Below are 18,700 nucleotides of genomic sequence, written 5' to 3' on the forward strand. Positions count from 1 at the left end.
GATGTGTCGACTAGGTTTCCAGAGGCCATTCCAGTATGTAATATTACAGCTAAAAAGATTGTGGAGGAGTTACTTAAATTCTTTACTTGATATGGACTACCCACAGAAATACAATTGGATCAAGGATCAAATTTTACCTCAAGGTTATTCAAAGAAGTTATGGATAGCTTAGGAATAAAACAATTTAAATCAGCTGCGTACCATCCAGAATCGCAGGGAGCGTTAGAAAGGTGGCATCAGACATTAAAGACAATGTTGAGGGTTTATTGTCACGATTATCCAGAGGATTGGGATAAAGGAATTCCATTCATACTGTTTGCAATTAGGGATGCACCTCATGAATCAACCAAATTCAGTCCTTTTGAACTAATTTTTGGTCATGAGGTAAGAGGACCACTTACATTGATTAAGGAAAAATTGGTGAGTGAGAACTCGGAAATTACATGATTGGATTATGTGTCATATTTTAGGGAACGATCAAATAGAGCAGTTGAATTGGCTAGACAACATTTAAAAGTTGCACAAAATGTGATGAAACGGGTTGCGGACAAGTCGTAGTTTTGCCATTGGAGATAAAGTTTTAGTGTTGTTACCAGTGGTATGTGAACCTTTAAAAGCAAGGTTTTGTGGACCTTATCAGATTGAAAGGAAATTAAGTGAGGTGAATTATGTGGTACAAACACCAGATAGAAGGAAGACTCACTGAGTGTGTCATGTGAATATGCTTAAAAGGTACTTTGAAAGGGAAGGAGAGAAAAAGGAGGTTTTAATGATTCTAACTCAAAGTCACGAACCAAATCCAGATGACTGTGATTTTGACATACCTCAAATTAAATTGGAAAATGAGGATGTTCTTAAAAATTGGGATAAATTGTTGAGTTACCTTCCAGAGGATAAGCGAACTGACCTGAAAGAGTTATTGATATCACATGGGCAGGTTTGTGGAGATAAATTGGGAAGTACTAAAATGGCTATACATAATGTAGACGTGGGAAATGCTGTTCCAATCGAACAACATCCATATAGACTTAACCCTTTAGAATTCGCACAGGTTAACAAAGAGATTGAGAGTATGCTAAAAAAAATGGCATAATTGAAGTGGGTTGCAGCCAATGGAGCTCACCCATAGTGATGGTACGAAAACCAGACAGTACCCAACGGTTGTGTGTGGACAATAGAACGGTTAATGCAGTTACAGGAACGGACTCTTATCCTAGCCCACATTTGGAGGATTGCATTGAGGAAGTGGGACAATCAGCTGTTATTGGTACCTTTATCCAAAAATGCGAAGGAGATTTCAGCTTTTGTGACTCCAGATGGTATATACCAATTCAAAGTTATGTCATTTGGCATGAAAAATTCTCCAGCCACATTTCAACGGTTAACTAACAAAGTTGTTTCTGGATTACCCAATTGTGCGGTATACATTGACGATCTGGTAATTTTCAGCCAGACATGGAAAGAACATTTGAAACATCTGATAGAGTTATTCGATCGACTTCAGGAGGCGGGTTTGGTGATAAACCTAGCCAAAAGTGAATTTGGAAAAGCCCAAGTCACTTTCCTTGGCCATACAATCGGACAGGGTCGAATGGTCCCACGGGATGTGAACACAAAAGTTATTGTGGAGTTTCCGATACACTCGACACGACGGGAAATAATGCGATTTCTTGGTATGAGTGGATTTTACTGGAAATTTGTACCGAATTTCAGAAGTGTGGTCGCTCCACTGACGGACTTGCTCAAGAAGCGTAACAACTTCCAGTGGACAGCGGACTTTCAACAGGTATTTGACGGCCTGAAGGTTGTGTTAACCACTGCTCCTGTTTTAGCCATCCCAAATTATATGAAACCATTCAAAGTGATGGTTGATGCGACTGATGTGGGTGTAGGTGCGGTGCTTCTACAAGACGACGATGAAGGGCTGGAGCGGCCTATTGGTTATTTTTCAAAGAAATTGAATTCTCACCAGAAAAAGTATTCAACAATTGAGAAGGAGATGTTGAGTTTGGTGCTAGCTTTGCAACATTTTCACATTTATGTGATCAGCAATCCGTCTGACACCATTATATATGCTGATCATAATCTGTTGACGTTTTTGGAGCGATTCCGGAATAACAATGCAAGGCTGTTTCGCTGGAGTTTATTGTTACAGCCATTTCATTTAAAAATAGTACATGTGGCAGGATCTGAAAACGTGATAGCCGATGCTTTGTCACGAATGCGATGAACGGAAGCAGTTCCAGTTGGAGGAAGAACAAAACAAAAATGGACTATATTATTATACCTGTTTGCGTGTGTTGTTTTTTTAAACAAAAAAGTATATTTACTGTATGCGTTTCTTTAAGGACAGTGAAAAGGTGTAAAATGAAACCATCTTGAAGTTGATGGTTTATTTTTTTTTCTTGGGGGGAGGTGTCATGTGAGAGTACCTTTATGAAATGGGTGTTTAAGAAATGTACCTTTAAGAAATGGGTGTTTATGAGTGATGTCAGAGTGTGGGTGGAACTGGGCTGTCTGTCAGCCTTTTACTTTCATTTTAGGCTGTTTGCTGCAGGGTGTGTTTTAGTTTAGTTTTCAGAGCTGGATAGCTGCAGTCACAGCCAGAAGGTGTATGAGTCTCTCTCTCTGTAATCTAAAGATTGTTAATCGATACTTTGGTGATTTAAAACGAATAACTGCTCTCTGTAGTGACTTTAACCTGATGTGCTTCTGTTTAAAGGTTTTTTTCAATCTTATGGATGTTAAAAGGACAGCTTAAGGATTACTTAAGGTTGTATTCTTTGGAGGTTATCTTTGAATTGATGGTTGCTAAGATGTTCACTGTATGTTTTAAAAAAGTTAACTTGAGTTCACAGAATAAACAGTGTTTTGCTTTAAAAAATACTTTTCCATTTCTGCTGTACCACACCTGTAGAGTGGACCGTGTGCTCCCCATACCACAACTATTAAAAGTTGAGGGTCAGGTGAACTCCATGATACACTTTGGGGTTCTTTAAACCCTGGCCCATAACAATTGGACATTCTGAATTCTCCCTCTGTGTACCCGAACAGGTTCCGGAATGTGGCGACTAGGGGCTTTTCACAGTAACTTCATTGCAGTGTTAATGTAAGCCCACTTGTGACACTAATAAAGTTTAATTTTAAAATGGGCCCTGTGGAAGGGGTCGCTGTGTGGGTGGGTGAAGGTGGCGTCATGTAGGGGTACGTGTTTGAGGGTGTAGTTGTTGGCGAATTTATCATTCTCACCGGCCAGGTACCCCGCGAGCCCAGTGGTGGTGTCGGCTCTAAGGGTGTGGGGGCAGTTGAGGCAGCATTTGGAGCAGGAGAGTGCCTTGGTGTGTGCGCCAATCTGTAATAACCATAGGTTTGCACTAACGGGGCTGGATGTGAGGTGTAGGTGGTGGCGGCAAACCGGGATTGAGCTTCGGTGGCTTGTTTATAAGGAATAAATGTGAGGGGCTGGAGGCCCTGGAGATAGTGTATGAGTTGCCCAGGGGAATGGCTTTATGTACCAGCAGGTTTGGGACTTTGTACGGAGAGAGGTGCCATCCTTTCCTGGGCTGCCGCCCCTGGGGTTGAAGGACAAGGTGCTGTTGAACGAGAGGGGAAAGTGTTGGATGTCTATGAGGAGTTGATGGAACGGGAGGGAGACCTGTGGGAGATATTAAGTGGAAACGGGAAGAGGAGCTGGGAGGGGAGATGGGGTCCAAGATGTGGGCGGAGGCCTTGTGGAGGGGAACGCGTCCTTGTCATGTGCGAGGTTAAGCCCCATCCAGTATAAGGTGATGCATAGGGCTCACATGATGGTGGTGAGGATGAGTAGGTTCCTTGCGGGGGTAGGGGACAGGTGTGGGCGGTGCACAGGAGGGCCCGCAAAACCACGCCCACATGTTCTTGGCGTGTCCAAGACTGAAGGGGCTGTGGCAGGGGTTTTCGGATGTGATGTCCGAGGTGCTGGGAGTGAAGATGGTTCTGAGTCCAGTGGAGGCAATATTTGGGGTGTCGAAAGACCTGGGAATTCATGGGGCGAGGGAGGCCGATGTTTTGCCTTTGCCTCCCTGATAGCCTGGAGATGGATTTTGTTCGGGTTGCCAGACTTGTAGCCGCTGATAGCGGGAGTGTGGGTGATTGACCTGGCAGAATTCCTGAGGCTGGAGAAGGTCAAGTTCACTCTGCAAGGGCCAGCAGAGGGGTTCACCGAGAGGTGGAAGCTATTTATCAATTTCTTTAAGGAGGATTGAAGGGTCAGCAATGAGAGGAGGGGGGGCGTGTTGTGGGGGGGGGAATGGGTAAGGGGGTTGAAATGGGGGAAACGAGATGTGGTGGGGTGGCTGGTGTCAGGGGGGCAGACGGGTTGTGGTTGTTCATTGAGCTCTTCTGATCCTCTGTGTGAAAATGCCTTGAATTAAATATTTTCTAAAAAATAATATTTTTGAATATACTCCACTGATCTTCTGTTGATTTATCCATTAACAGATTTTCCCAGTTTGTTGTAAACACTGTGTCTCGTCTTATTGAAGTCAACTCTATCTAAATCTAGAAAATGTGGGCAGAATTTCAGTCCCTTGTGAGCAGGTTTGCAGACAGGGGTCTTGTCAAACTCCCCAGGTGGGCTATCTACCAACCTCCTGATTGTCCTTGATTTGTCTTTTACATGGGGTGCCCCCCCCCCCCCCCCCAATCCTTGCTTAAGTTGATGCCCTTACTGGCCACTTAAGGGCAGCTCCCGGCCTGGCTGGTGGGAGTTCGGGTTAGGGGAGAAGCCTGGCAGGTCACCTTGCTTGGGTCTCAGGCAGGAAGGGTAGGGCGCCTCACCCAAGGCTCTCCTTTCCACATTGAACGTGCAAGCGCTCCCTCCCATCCAGCTTCTCCAACTACCCCGTCCCTCTCGCCCTTTCCCCTCACCACTCACTTCCCCTCCCTGTTGTGTATTCTGGACTACATAATTTAGAATTTGGGGGATTGCTTGTATTCTGAGTCCTCTCTGCTGGGGCTACGGAGCTGCTGGTGGGAGTCAGGAGTGAAACGTTAAATGGTTGTAGGGCTAGTGTGATTGACGCGGGTCATTTTCCACTGACTCATCAGGTGGTGAGGCGGGAAATCCCACCATCCAAATAATCTTGCCCTTAGTATCTGTTTGATGTTTCCCCCTTTCGAGCGCAGTGTTTGATTGCTATTCAATAAATGCTCAAGGAACTTTAGGCTGTGAACTAAATCTGGCTCATTGCCCATTTTAAACCTACCAATGAAATGAAATGAAAATTGCTTATTGTCACAAGTAGGCTTCAAATGAAGTTACTGTGAAAAGCCCCTAGTCGCCGCATTCCGGCGTCTGTTCGGGGAGGCTGGTACGGGAATTGAACCGTGCTGCTGGCCTGCCTTGGTCTGCTTTCAAAGCCAGCGATTTAGCCCTGTGCTAAACCAGCCCCTTCATGTCTCTTTGCTGGTTCTCCGGCATATTATTGTGGAAAGTTTCCCTGAATACAGTCAAGAATTTTGCTGCCCTTCTGACATGTGCTAGTTTGCTTATCCCAATGTCTATGACAGTTAAAATTCCCCAATTCCATCACTCTGCCTTTGCTGCATGCTTGTCTAACCTCTGCACTTGTGCAATCTGTCATTTCAGAGCTGCTCCCAGCAGGCCGATACACAACTCTAGCTGCAGTCTGAAATTCTTTTATATTCCTTAATTCTACGTATTCTCCACCGCCTGCTAGCTCTTTAAATGTCTCAGAACAATTTTTTTATATTGAAGGCATGAGATAATGGTAACATTGTCGTTGTTGCATCCTCTCTTATCATTGAAATAATTGAATCCTTAATCACTAAGGCATTCCTTGCGCTCTACCAGATTTCCTATCGTTCCTGTAGATGTAATAAACTGAAGTGAGAAAAACAATAATAAAAACAAATTAAATTGCCTGTACTGCAATATGCACAGCATTTAAAACAAAATGGGGGAACTGGAGGCAAGAAAGCAGATATTGCAACATCTGCTACATGACTACAAGATGAACAGGGTTGGCAATTAAATATTGCCGTTTGTAACACATTTTCTAAGAATAAGAAAAGATGTGTTGGGAGAACTAGCTGTACCAATTAGAGATTACAATATGCCCTTTGTTTTCTACTGTTATTAAGATGCCAACAGAATAAATATAGACTGAGATGAAAAATACAGATGGATTGATCATATTATTAATGAGGGTACTTTATACAGCAGCTAATAGTGGAAGGGAAATTAGGTAGAAATATGGAACCAAATTTATGAAATGAATAAAACAAATTGATTTAACAGATATGGGAGGTTTCAAAAACCCACAAATAAATTGGCAAGAGGGAAGGAAAGGGGTAAAGAGAATGGAGTCTTTACAATGTATGCAGGACTTATTTTTACCTCATAAATCTGAAGTCTAACAAGAGAGAAATTAATGCTCAATATAATGATGGGAAATGAATCAGAGCAGATAAGAAAAGCAGGTGTAGGGAAATGTGAGGGGACAAAGCAATCATGGCAGGAGATAGTTGAAAATATTCAGTGCGGAAGATAGAAATAAAACTAAGGCAAAAGTAATCGATTTGGAACAAAGTCAATTTTGGTGGGGTGGGAAAAGAGAATAATGTTGACAGGCTGAACAGCAGTGGGAAGTATTTAAAAAGGGAATCACAAGAATTCATGAGGTATTTATTCCGTCACAAAATAAGAACAAACGTGCCATGAAATAAACACCAGGCATAAATAGAGTGATCCTAAAATTGAAACTAAAGAAAAAGGCATCCGTATGCTAAGTGCATAAACAATAAAGGAAAGAATGTCGAAAAGGAATACAAAGTGGTTGAGAAGGAAGTTGACATATAATTAGGAAAGCAAGGAAGGACAGCAAAACTAAATTAATCAGAAATTTAGAAAGCAATAGTCAAGTATTTTACACATTGTTAATAAAATAAGATCAGAATAGGGGTAAGCTCACTAAATGATGCACAAGATAAACTCAGAGGTAATGATACCAAAATGGAAGAAATATTCAATCATTACGTTGCCTCACTATTTACCTGGGAGGCTTAACAGGGCAGACACGTCATTGGAAGAAGTGATTTAAAAAAATACAAAGGCCTTCTTTAAAATATATTTTGAGTACATAATTCATTTTTTCCAATTAAGGGGCAATTTAGCAAGGCCAATCCACCTACCCTGCACATCGTTGGGTTGTGGGGGCGAAACCCATAGAAACACGGGGAGAATGTTCAAACTCCACACGGACAGTGACCCAGAGCTGGGATCGAACCTGGGACCTTGGCGCCATGAGGCAGCAATGCTAACCACTGGATTGTAAAGGCCTTTCAAATAGACAGTGAGGAAATAAATCAGTCAAACTTCGGTAAAACTCCAGGTCCAAATGGATTGCATCTGCACATGCTATAAGAAAGGAGATTAAGAGCAGAGGCACTATTATATATTTACAAACAATTATTAGAAAGAGGAATACTGCCAGAGGATGGACATACAGTTAATTATATTCCAATATTAAAAAGAGAGAAGTCCAGGAAACTTTGTATATGCTGACTTAATGATGGTGTTGGCAAAGGTAATGGAATCCTTTCTCAAATATTCAACAGGAAATATAGGCTACAGTATGGATAGAATGGGTTTCATGGGTGATCAAACTTAATGAATATTTGAAGTAACACAAACAGTAGCAGATGTAATAAATTTGAATTTCCCAAAGGTAATACGGTACCACCTGATGGACTCATGGCTAAGATGAGAGCACAGAGGGAGAGAGGACAAGCAGAAATGGAAAATAAGCTGGCTACAACACAGAAAACTGAGAATAGGGGCAAAAGATATTTACCCAGTCTGGCCGAAGGTGTGAAGCGATATTCCACTGGGATCGACGCTAGGACCACTGTTGTTCATCATTTACATACACGTCTTGGACTCAGGAATTGGAATTAAAATTCTAAATACTCGAATGACACCAAGTCGAAGACGTTTGCGACAAAATGCAAGACTTTAAAAACGTGAAGATTGGGCGTATCGATGCACTGAAGAAAAAAATGGTGAAAAAAAGATTTACAAAAATGAGACCAGAACTGTATGGTTAAACCAGTGATGGGCAACCTACGCTAATGAATGGGCCACATGAGGGGTCCATCTTCATCTCAGGGGGCAGCAAGATTCAAATTCGACTTGTTCACCAACTGTGACCCCATGAATAAGAATGAATTTAATGCACGTCAAATACTTTATAACAAGTTACCGAAAATGCTTAATCGTTTATATGTTATTAGAATGGTCATAAACTTCAAATCGGAAAAACAAAAGAAATATTTATAATTGATTGGACACAGAGGAAGTGCACGTCTCCCACAGTCAATGTTGTTACAATCTGCATGCACCTCATTTCATTTGCCCTTGTTTTATTTACATATAACTTCAGTCATAGCAGTAGAATAAAAACTGCGCAGTTGAATTCAAGTGGATGTAGCAACTCTACGCATGGGCAATGGTCAACAAAATGTCTAGTGGGTCGCACTCAGAACCCTGATATGCTGCATGTGGCCCCCGAACCACAGGTTGCCCACCACTAGGCTAAAATATCAGGAAAGACTGAACAGTCTAAGTTCCTTTTCTCTAGACGTGAGAAGGCAAAGTGATGACTGAAACATTATGAAAGGGCCCTCGAGGATAAACAGAGAAAATGTTTCCACATGTGGGGAGACCTGAACTAGTGGTCATCAATATACGACAATCACTGATAAATCTAATAAGGAATTCAGGAGAAATACAAATAACCAGAGGGTAATTATAATGCTGAACTTAATGCCACAGGGAAGAGTGTATGTGTATTGAAGGAGAAGCTAGATAAACAAGTAAGGGAGAAAGGAATAGAAGATTGTTGATTGGGTTTCATGAAATAAACAACCATAGATCAGTTGTACCCTAACACAAAGCCTCTAACAAAGAACTACACCCCAGTACAGAGACTGTGACAAAGAACTACCCCCAGTACAGAGACTGTCAATGAACTACACCCCAGTATAGAGACTGCAAAAGAACTACACCCCAGTACAGGGACTGTGAAAGAACTACACCCCAATCGAGAGACTCTGTCAAGGGACAACACTGTGGTCAGGTCACCCATGTCCTTCAGGGTTATAACCAAAATATTGATATTTTCCTTTCATGAACATGGATAAAAACTCAGAATGTACAAGCCACGATTAAACATGGCCAGACAATGCAATTTGCAAACTGCAGAGCTGCAATAGACTGTATTCCTCCAGACAGGCTTGGAACAGGCTGATCAGATGCTAATGCCACATTATTTCAGAATGAACCATTGTTTCCACTCCAGAGAACCTGCTTTGTTTGGCAAGTGCTGCGCAGACTTGCTGGCACCCAGCTCGGCAAAGGGCCAGAGGCATGGTGTGACGCAGACATCACCTGACAGTTGGAAGTTCAAAACCCTGTTCTGGGACCTCCAAATATTGGAGCAGCCACCCCATTGGACCTTCCTGCCCCCGGCCGATGCTGTAATGGACACAGGCTACATATTCTTCGAGAAGGGCGTAAAGAGGGGTATAAAATGATCCCAGTGCAGAGACTGTCAAAGAACTACCCCCTAGTACAGAGACTGTCAAAGAACTACCCTCGGTACAGAGACTGTCAAAGCACTACCCCCCAGTACAGAGACTGTCAAAGAACTGCCCCCAGTACAGAGACTGTCAAAGAACTACTCCCTAGTACAGAGACTGCCAAGGAACTACCCCCAGGACAGAGACTGTCAAAGAACTACCCCCTAGTACAGAGACTGTCAAAGAACTACCCCCTAGTACAGAGACTGTCAAAGAACTACCCTCAGTACAGAGACTGTCAAAGAACTACCCCCTAGTGCAGAGACTGTCAAAGAACTACACCCAGTACAGAGACTGTCAAAGAACTACACGCCAGTACAGAACCTGTCAAAGAACTTCACCCTAGTACAGAACCTGTCAAAGAATTACACCCAGCACAGAGACTGTCAAAGAACTTCACCCTAGTACAGAACCTGTCAAAGAACTACACCCAGCACAGAGACTGTCAAAGAACTTCACCCTAGTATAGAACCTGTCAAAGAACTACACCCAGTACAGAGACTGTCAAAGAACTTCACCCTATAACAGAGACTGTCAAAGAACTACACCCAGTACAGAGACTGTCAAAGTACTACACCCACTACCGAGACCACATCCCAGTACTTGCGGTGTTGCCATGTTTTGATTGGGTGGCTCAAGCAGGGTGGCTCCTGCTTGAAGGCGTTTGTTTTGGCCCTTTCTGCCCGATTAATGTGCTCTTTGGTTGGAAATTGTGTGAAATAAATGGTGGGAATTGAATTCTTCTCCGAGGTGGAATGTCACCAGGATACTGCACCCAGCAGTAGTTGAACAAGGCAACGGTGTTGGAGGTGGAGGTTCTGCGTGGCGCAGTTCCAGAAGGCACGGCGGGGATGACGGTGACATCGTGGTCCAGCCAATTGCTAGTGGAGCAGTTGATGGGGTTGATGAAGAGGGAGCTTCGGCAGCATTGGTGAGGGAATCCGAAGGACTGGTTGAAGGCGATTGAGGAAGTGGTAGCCCCTCTTCATGGGGCCATGGAGTAGGTGGAGAAGCACATGGAGCCGCAAGGTCCGATGATCAAAGAGGTGGAGAGGGGGTCACGCACCACAGCGATCAAATTGTGGAGTTGGAGGTGGAGGTGGCGATGCTGGGTGCAGTTTGCATGGAGCTGAAAGTAAAGGTGGATGATCAGGAGAATTGGTCCAGGGGCAGAATTTACACATGGTAGGCCTGCCAGAATGGGTGGAGGGAATGAGAGCCATGGCCTATATCTCGAAGATGTTGGTGAAGCTGTTGTTGAGAGGGTCTGTGAGAAAGCCCTGGAGGTGGACTGGGCACATCGATCATTAAAATAGAGGCTGAGAGCAGGGTAACCACCGAGGGCGGTGATAGAGAGAATGCACTGATTCCAGGTGAAGGAACAGATCTTGAGTTGGGCGAGGATGAGGGTGTTTGGTGGGCAAGCGGAACCAAATATAGCAGGACATTGGGGCCGACCTGGCCAAGCGGCAGGCTGGTTTATCCGGGCCAAAGTGGTACTTTTTCAAAATAGGTGCTGTACCCGACCAAACTTTGGGTGACATTAAAGGGGAAGGAATATTATTTTACTATGGCTGAAGAGGCATTAGGTTTTATTAAAGAGCATGGTTTGGAGGAGGGTTGAATGGGGCATTGTTTTTAATGTTTTGGTTTTTGAGATGTTTGCATATGTTTACCTATGTTTTGTTTTGTTTTCACATGTTGGCCTCGTTGATGTTTTACAATGGGGAGGGGGGGGGGTCGGTCGGAGTCCTGTGTGTCTCTGTCCTGTTGGTAGACGGATTGCCGGGGTCTAGGTGGGGTGGGGGATGGGGGGGGACCCGTCCGAAGGTTTGACGTAGGAAGGCATTGTGGAGGAAGGGGCAGATTGGACGATATGGACGGGAGCCTTTGTTTCGGTCTTAGATTGGGAGTTGTCACGCTAGCACGCATGTGGTGAACGGAAGAAATGTGGGGTGGGAGCTACGACGGGTAGCCAGAGGGGCGGGGCCGTATGGTAAGGTAGGTTTGGGGGGATAGCGGGTTGGGAAGGGGTGGAGGAGGGGAGGAGAGGGTGCTGGTGTTGCAGGCGATGTAGTTTATTGAGCAAAGGCAGGGTGGGGGATGGCCATTTTGGGTGGACTTGGACAAAAAAGGAAAATGGAGGCAGACATAGTTTTGTGGTGGATTGGGCCAATGGATTCAAATGGATGGAGGGGAGGGTGGTGTTTTAAGGGTGATGGTCAGAAATCCCCGGTGAAAATAATGACTTGGATTGTGCGGGGGTAAATGGGCCGGTGAAGTGTTCTAGGGTGTTTACGCATTCGAAAAGTTTGAAGGCGGAGTTAGTGATTCTTCAGGAGACATACGTGCGGGTGAAAGATCAGGTGAGGGCGAGAAAGAGGTGGGACAGACATTTTATTCGGGATTCGGTTCCAAGTGAAGAGGGATTGCGATCTTATTTAGTAAGAGGGTGACATTTGTGTTGGCCAGGGAGATGCGGGATCCAAGAGGTTTGTTTATGGATGGTTAGAGGGGTTTTGGAGGGGGTTCCGGTAATGGTAGAAACGTTTATGTGCCTAATTGCAATGACGGGAGTTTTTTAAGCGGATGGTAGCGGGCATCCCAAATCTGGACTCGCATAAATTAATAATGGGTGGTGATTGCAACTGCACGTTAGATTCCCCGGTTGAACCGGTTTAGCCCAAGGACACTGGTTAGGTCGGAAAGGTGAAGGAACTGAGGGTGTTTATGGACCAGATCAGGTAGAGGGGGGGGGTGAATCCATGGAGGTTTAGGCATCTGGGAGGGAGGGTGGGAAATTTGATTCTCTCGGGATAATGGGTGTGGAATACATGCGATCGTGGTTCATGAATGTGAGGCATGACGTGGGCCAGGCACAGGGTCCCTTGTGGAGGGTGGACTCAGCGCTCCTGGCGGACAAAAAGTTTTGTGGAAAGGTGACTTCAGTGATTAACGAGTATATAGAGTTTAATCAGAACGGGGAGATCTCACCCTCCACGTTTTGAAGGGGTTGAAGGTGGTGGTACAGGGGTAAGTGATCTTGTGCAAGGTCCATAGAGGTAAGGTAGAGAGGGTGGAGAGGCAGCGATTGATGGGTATAGTTTTGGAGGTTGACTGGTGGTAATCTATGGCGCCGACAAGGGAGCTCTTAGCGGTGTGGCAGAAGTTGCAAAGGGACAACAGGGAAAGTGGTAGTCCAGCTTCAGAGAGCGAGGGTAGTTCTGTATGAATATGTGAGAACGCCAGCCGCTTGTTAGCGCATGAATTAATAATAATCTTTCTTGGCACAAGTAGACTTACATTAACACTGTAATGAAGTTACTGTGAAAAGCCCCTAATCGCCACAGTCCGGCGCTTGTTTGAGAGGGAGAATTCAGAATGTCCAATTCACGTAACAGCACATCTTTCGGGACTTGTGGGAGGAAACCGGAGCACCCGGAGGAAACCCACGGAAACACGAGGAGAACGTGCAGACTCTGCACAGACAGTGACCCAAGCTGGAATCGAATCTGGGACGCTGGCACTGTGAAACAACAGTGCTAACCACTGTGCTACTGTGCCGCTCCGAGACGACATGCAGCCGCGCGGGAGATAGTAAGAGTGAGGAATCAGGGGTTTGTTGATGATGACGCCGGAGAGAATTAATAAATCATTTGAGACTTTTTATAAGGGGCTGTATAAGTCTGAGCTTTCGAGAGGAGGGGGCGGAGGTGGAGTGGTTTCTGGATGGGCTGGTTTTCCCAGAGGTTGAGAAGGGGAAGGGGCAGGGATTGGAGGCATCACTGGAACTACAGGAGATTATGGAGGCGATTGGGTCGATGCAGTTGGGAAAGGCGCCGGGGCCGGATGGTTTCCTGGTCGACGTTTACAAACGGTTTGCGGCGGAATTGGCCCCACATCTCCTGAAGATATTTTCTGATTCTTTGGCACGGGGGAGATGCCGTGACATTGGCTGAGGCATCAATTTTGTTAATTCCCAAAAGGATAAGGACCCGGTGGAGTGTGGGTCACATGGTCCCATCTCCCTGTTAAACACAGACGTGAGGGAGCTGGTTAAGGTATTGGTGAGGCGGTTAGAGGGGTGTGTGTCGGAGGTGGTGTCAGACAGGTTTTCTGAAGTGAAAGCAGCTGTCGAGCAAATTAGATGATTATTGAATGTGGTCATGATGCCGGCTAAAAGCAGGGTGCCAGAGGTTATTGTGTCCATGGATGTGGAGAAAGCGTTTGATAGGGTAGAGAGGAGATATTTGTTTGAGGCCCTGTGAGGGCTCGGGTTTGGGCCCATGTTTATCTCATGTGTGCAGTTGTTATATGCGGTCCCCAAGCCTAGCGTTAGGACAAATTCGATTAGTTTGGGAAATTTCCGGTCACAGAGGGGTATGAGACAGGGGTGCCCGTTATCCCCACTCTGTTTGTGCTGGCTATCGATCCTCCATACCGGCAGCCGGCCAATGTGGCTATCCCACTCGGTTGGGATACCCTCCGAAGCGGAGGATCCCGCCGACGGAGAATCTCGCAGTATGTGTTCATGTGCATGTATACTCTAGTTTGAATCAAACTATTTTTTAAAAAAGTAAACCCCAATACAGAGACTCTGTCAAAGAACTACACCCAGTGCAGAGACTGTCTGAGAACTGTACCCCAATACAAAGGCTGTCAGAGATCTGCACCCGAGTATAGAGACAGTTGTGGTAAAATGGCCAACAGCCTGAATTATAGACGCGCTGCAGAATTAAGAATTGGACACTTTAAATTAAAACCAGTCAGAACCACAGACAGGACTGATGGGAAGTCAAACAGGCAAACACTGGACAGAGACAGATAGCTGGGCATCTCTGGGCTTGTCCTGAAACAAAACATTGGAAGATAATTGGCCCCATTCAAATGGATCGATTGTTGGGGATTGCCCAGATGAAACCAGACTTTTTGGCACCTAGATTTCCTGCCTATTCCTTATATGTGCAGACAATACACCTGAAAATGGATCCCTGGGGGGGGGGGTTCCTGGTGTCCTGCAGAGTTGCAATTGGCAACTCGATTGGGTGTTGCGAACTCCACCCAGTGACCTCATTGGCTGAGGGCCAGAGAAGCTTCCGGAAGTGTGCGAAGAGGGGAATAAGAACAGGACACCCAGAGACCGTCCCCACCAAAGATTCGACACAAAGGCAGCTAATAAGACTCAAGAGCGGACCATAGGACAGAAAGAAGCAATGTGCAAGACCCACCGTCGCAGACGAAGGCCCTGAGATGACTGAGACTTAGAGGATTGAACCTGTAGCTTGATGCAGTTCATCGGCATGGGTAGTATTACAAACATGGGCATATTGTAGATGGGATCATTTGGGGGGAATAACTATTTTATTGTGTTTGAACGTAAACTTGGGATGAATTGTAAACTTGTGTCTGTCCTTTGTTCATCTCACACATAAGGGCACCTGTGTAAAACATTTGAATAATAAACTGGTCGAACTGTTTGAATTTTACAGACAGTAGTAATGGCCCTTAGTGGGCTTCGATAAGAAGTGACCTAGTTGCTCCGAATTCGAACCCACCAATCCTATATTCTCCAACATCCAGCCTGAATTAAGAGGACAATCACATCACGTGATGACCAGGATTCTAGTGGGTGGACGAGAGTACAGACATCCGACCAGTATATTGGGCCAGAAACCTGGGGCGGGATTCTCCCCTACCTGGTGGGGTGGGGGGTTCCGGCATAATGGAGTGGCGGGAACCACTCCGTCGTCGGGCCGCCCCAAAGGTGCAGAATTCTCCGCACTTTTAGGGGCCAAGCACTCACCTTGAGGGGCTAGGCCCGTGCCGGAGTGGTTTCCGCTCCGCCGGCTGGCAGGAAAGGCCTTTGGCGCCACGCCAGCCGGCGCCGAAAGGTCTTCGCCGGGCGACGCATGCGCGGGAGCGTCAGCGGCCGCTCACGGCATCGCCGCGCATGTGCAGGGGAGGGGGTCTCATCTGCCTCCGCCATAGTGAAAACCATGGCGAAGGCAGAAGAAAAAGAGTGCCCCCACGGCACAGACCGGCCCTCGGATCGGTGGGCCCCGATCGCAGGCCAGGCCACCGTGGGGGCATCCCCCGGGGCCAGATCGCCCCGCGCCCCACCCCCCAGGACCCCGGAGCCTGCCCGCCTTGTCCCGCCGTTCAAAAGGAGGTTTAATCCACGCCGGCGGGCAAGGGTTGACAGCGGCGGGACTTCGGCCCATCGCTGGCCGGAGAAACGCCGGGGGTGGGCCCGCCGACCGGCGCGGTTCCCGCCTATCGGCGCGATTCCCACCCCCGCCGAATCTCTGGTGGCGGAGAATTCGGGACACGGCGGGGGCGGGATTCACGCCAGCCCCCGGCAATTCTCCGACCCGGTGGGGGGTCGGAGAATGGCGCCCCAGGTGTCTGTAACATGAGGTGAACACACTGCACAGTTATTTATTTATTTATTTTTTTCAATTTAGAGTACAAAGAACAAAAGAACAGAGAAAAGTACAGCACAGGAACAGGTCCTTTGGCCCTCCAAGCCTGCGCTGACCATGCTGCCCGTCTAAACTAAAATCTTCTACACTTCCACGGTCCGTATTCCTCTATTTCCATCCTATTCAAGTATTTACCCAATTCTTTTTTTCCAATTTAGGGGCAATTTAGCTTGGCCAATTCACCTACCCTGCACACATTTGAGTTGTGGGGGTGAGACCCTCGCAGATCACATTGCATAGTTCTAACTAGGATAGTCAAGGGTGTTGGGTAACTTCTGTGGGAGGGAATTTAGTGAATGCCGGACCCTAACCCGGTCGATTCCCACACACCCATGATGAACCCAAGGGAGAGAGAGAGAATTAGAAATGGCAAGCTGTGCCAAATGGGAAGAAACTCTTAGGAAATACCTAAATAATAATTTGCCCAAATGGGTAGAATTAGATAACACCCCGCTAGCGGTGCTGAGATCTGAAGGAAAAAAACTGTTCGGACCACATCCATAAAGAATTGGGCAGACGGGCTTAGAAGTTGAGTAAAATGTTAGCGATCACTAGTTGTTTGGAGTAGCTCTGCGGGAGAGAGGCGGAGAGTTTGAAATTTGAAAAGGAATTAGGTGACACTTGGGAGCAGATCGAGAAGCTGAAAAATAAGTGAGAGGTGCGAGAGCCCAGGAGCCAAGCCAGCCTTCTACATATGAGCCAGTTTCAAGTTCAATGCAAGATTGAAAAATTAATATCTCAATTGTCCATATAAAAGGGGATTATATGTCCCTTTACAACAGAATGAGGGGATAGTGACGCAGGGGCAGAGTGGGTCTCTGTACAGAGACTGTCAAAGAACTACACCGCAGTACAGTCAACTAATCCAGCCAGTACAGAGTGATTCCACAGAAATTCTGTTCTTGCCTGCATTGTGCTTCTCCCAAAAAAATAGTAATGTCGTATCTCCACAGCCCATTTGCTCATGATTCCCCCCTTCTCAAATATTGCACACTTCCATTCTTGAGGTAATTAATTCTTCAGGGTCAAACAGATCACGGAGAATGGCCGTCAAGTTGTCATTTTGCTAACTATCTGTGGCGCACATACGTTCAGAGTGATACGCAGCCTTACCTACCCAGCAGCCCTAGACACTAAAACTTTCGATGAGCTTGTGGAGTCAGTGACGCATCATTTAATCCGATCCTGTCAGAAATAGTATAGTAGTACCAGTTTAATACCGTTGAAAGAACACTGGGTGAGTCAACCACTGAGTTTTAATCAAGGCTGTAAAAAAATTGCTGAGTACCGTGCTTATGGCATTGCCTAATCAGAATTGCTACGTGACTGTTTGATTTGTGGAATTAATAATGTGGCCTTGCAGAGGAAGCGACTGGCCGAACCTTCCCTCCCATTGCAACAGGCTGTCCAGATTACACTCTCCCGCAAAAGCGCGGACCGAGGAGTGCAGGAAATGTGAGGTATGGAGAACGTCTTCGGGTGGCCTCTCCCCCATCCTGGGGCCCAGTGGCCAAAGAACGAGCTTTCTCGGCAGAGCCTTCCCCAGAGTCCATAGAGGGGGAGCCAGCCGCTGTAGGGCTTGTGGTCGCAGATCCCAGCATGAACACAGAGCACAGGTGAACCAGAGGTCCAGACGCCTCGGTAGGAGCTGCCACCAGCCAGGGCCTGTACTTGCCGCTTGGATGAGCACGAGGAGGAGGACGACCACATGCAACTGAATTGTGTAGCAGCCCCCTGAGTGGTCCCCATTTAGGGTGCGGAACGTGTGAATGGACACCTGCTCGACCTGGTGTTGGACACTGACACAGCCATGTCCCTGATCGGTCAGCAGACGTTTGACCCCATTTAGATGGGAGATTTGACCGTGGATTTGGCGAGTACCCAGGCCAAATTGGCTACCGGAACGGGAGAATTGTTCGATATTGCGGTTACCACTATGGCCCCGGTGGTTTACGGGCACCAATCGGCGCACATCCTACTCATCATGGTAAAAGGACACGAGCCAAGATTATTGTGCTGCCACTGGCTGTGTCACTGACAGCTGCAGTGGCAGCACATTCTTCAGACAAATTCCAGTGGTTTAGCCAACGTTTTGGGGACATCTCCGAGGTGTTCCAATCTGGTTTGGGAAAGATAAACGAGGCCGTGTCCCACCTGCAGATCGAGCCGGAAGCGCTGCCTGGATATTTCTGGGCATGCCCAGTTCCCTATGCCTTGCTCGAAAAGGTGGAGACAGAGCTCAGTCGGTTGGACTCCTTGGGTATCACCAGGCCCGTCCGTTTCCCTGAATGTGCAGCCCTGGTGGTACCAATTTGAAGCCGGACAGAACAGTTTGTTTATGTGGGGACTACAATTTAACTGTGAACACGACTTCACGGTTGTACTGGTACCCAATGCTCCGCATCGAGGATCTGTACGTGAAGCTTGTGGGGGTGGGGGTGGGGCGGGGGGGGGGGGGGGGGGGGGTGGGTATGCATTTATAAAACTCGACATGAGTCATATCTACTTGCAGCTGGAGTGGGATCCTGGATCTCGCATGTATGTCGGCATCAACACACGACGGTGAATATATGAGA

At 46.6% G+C, this 18,700-nt stretch overlaps 1 protein-coding gene across 2 annotated transcripts in view; it reads right to left on the reverse strand.

Moving 5' to 3' along the window:
- The window catches only part of LOC140430970 (excitatory amino acid transporter 2-like), a 654,025-nt gene that overhangs the window by 600,200 nt on the left and 35,125 nt on the right, over positions 1-18,700 (reverse strand). Inside the window, exon 2 of one of the 2 annotated variants that reach the window (XM_072518819.1) lies at positions 7,857-8,049. The exons of the other annotated variant lie outside the window; for it this stretch is intronic. Within the exon in view, the coding sequence (XP_072374920.1) occupies positions 7,857-7,924 (68 nt within the window). The 5' untranslated portion in view covers positions 7,925-8,049. The remainder of the gene's footprint in view (positions 1-7,856; positions 8,050-18,700) is intronic. 2 annotated transcript variants of the gene reach the window in all.

The sequence above is a fragment of the Scyliorhinus torazame genome, chromosome 10, assembly GCF_047496885.1.
Source record: "Scyliorhinus torazame isolate Kashiwa2021f chromosome 10, sScyTor2.1, whole genome shotgun sequence".
Taxonomy (NCBI): Eukaryota; Metazoa; Chordata; class Chondrichthyes; order Carcharhiniformes; family Scyliorhinidae; genus Scyliorhinus; species Scyliorhinus torazame.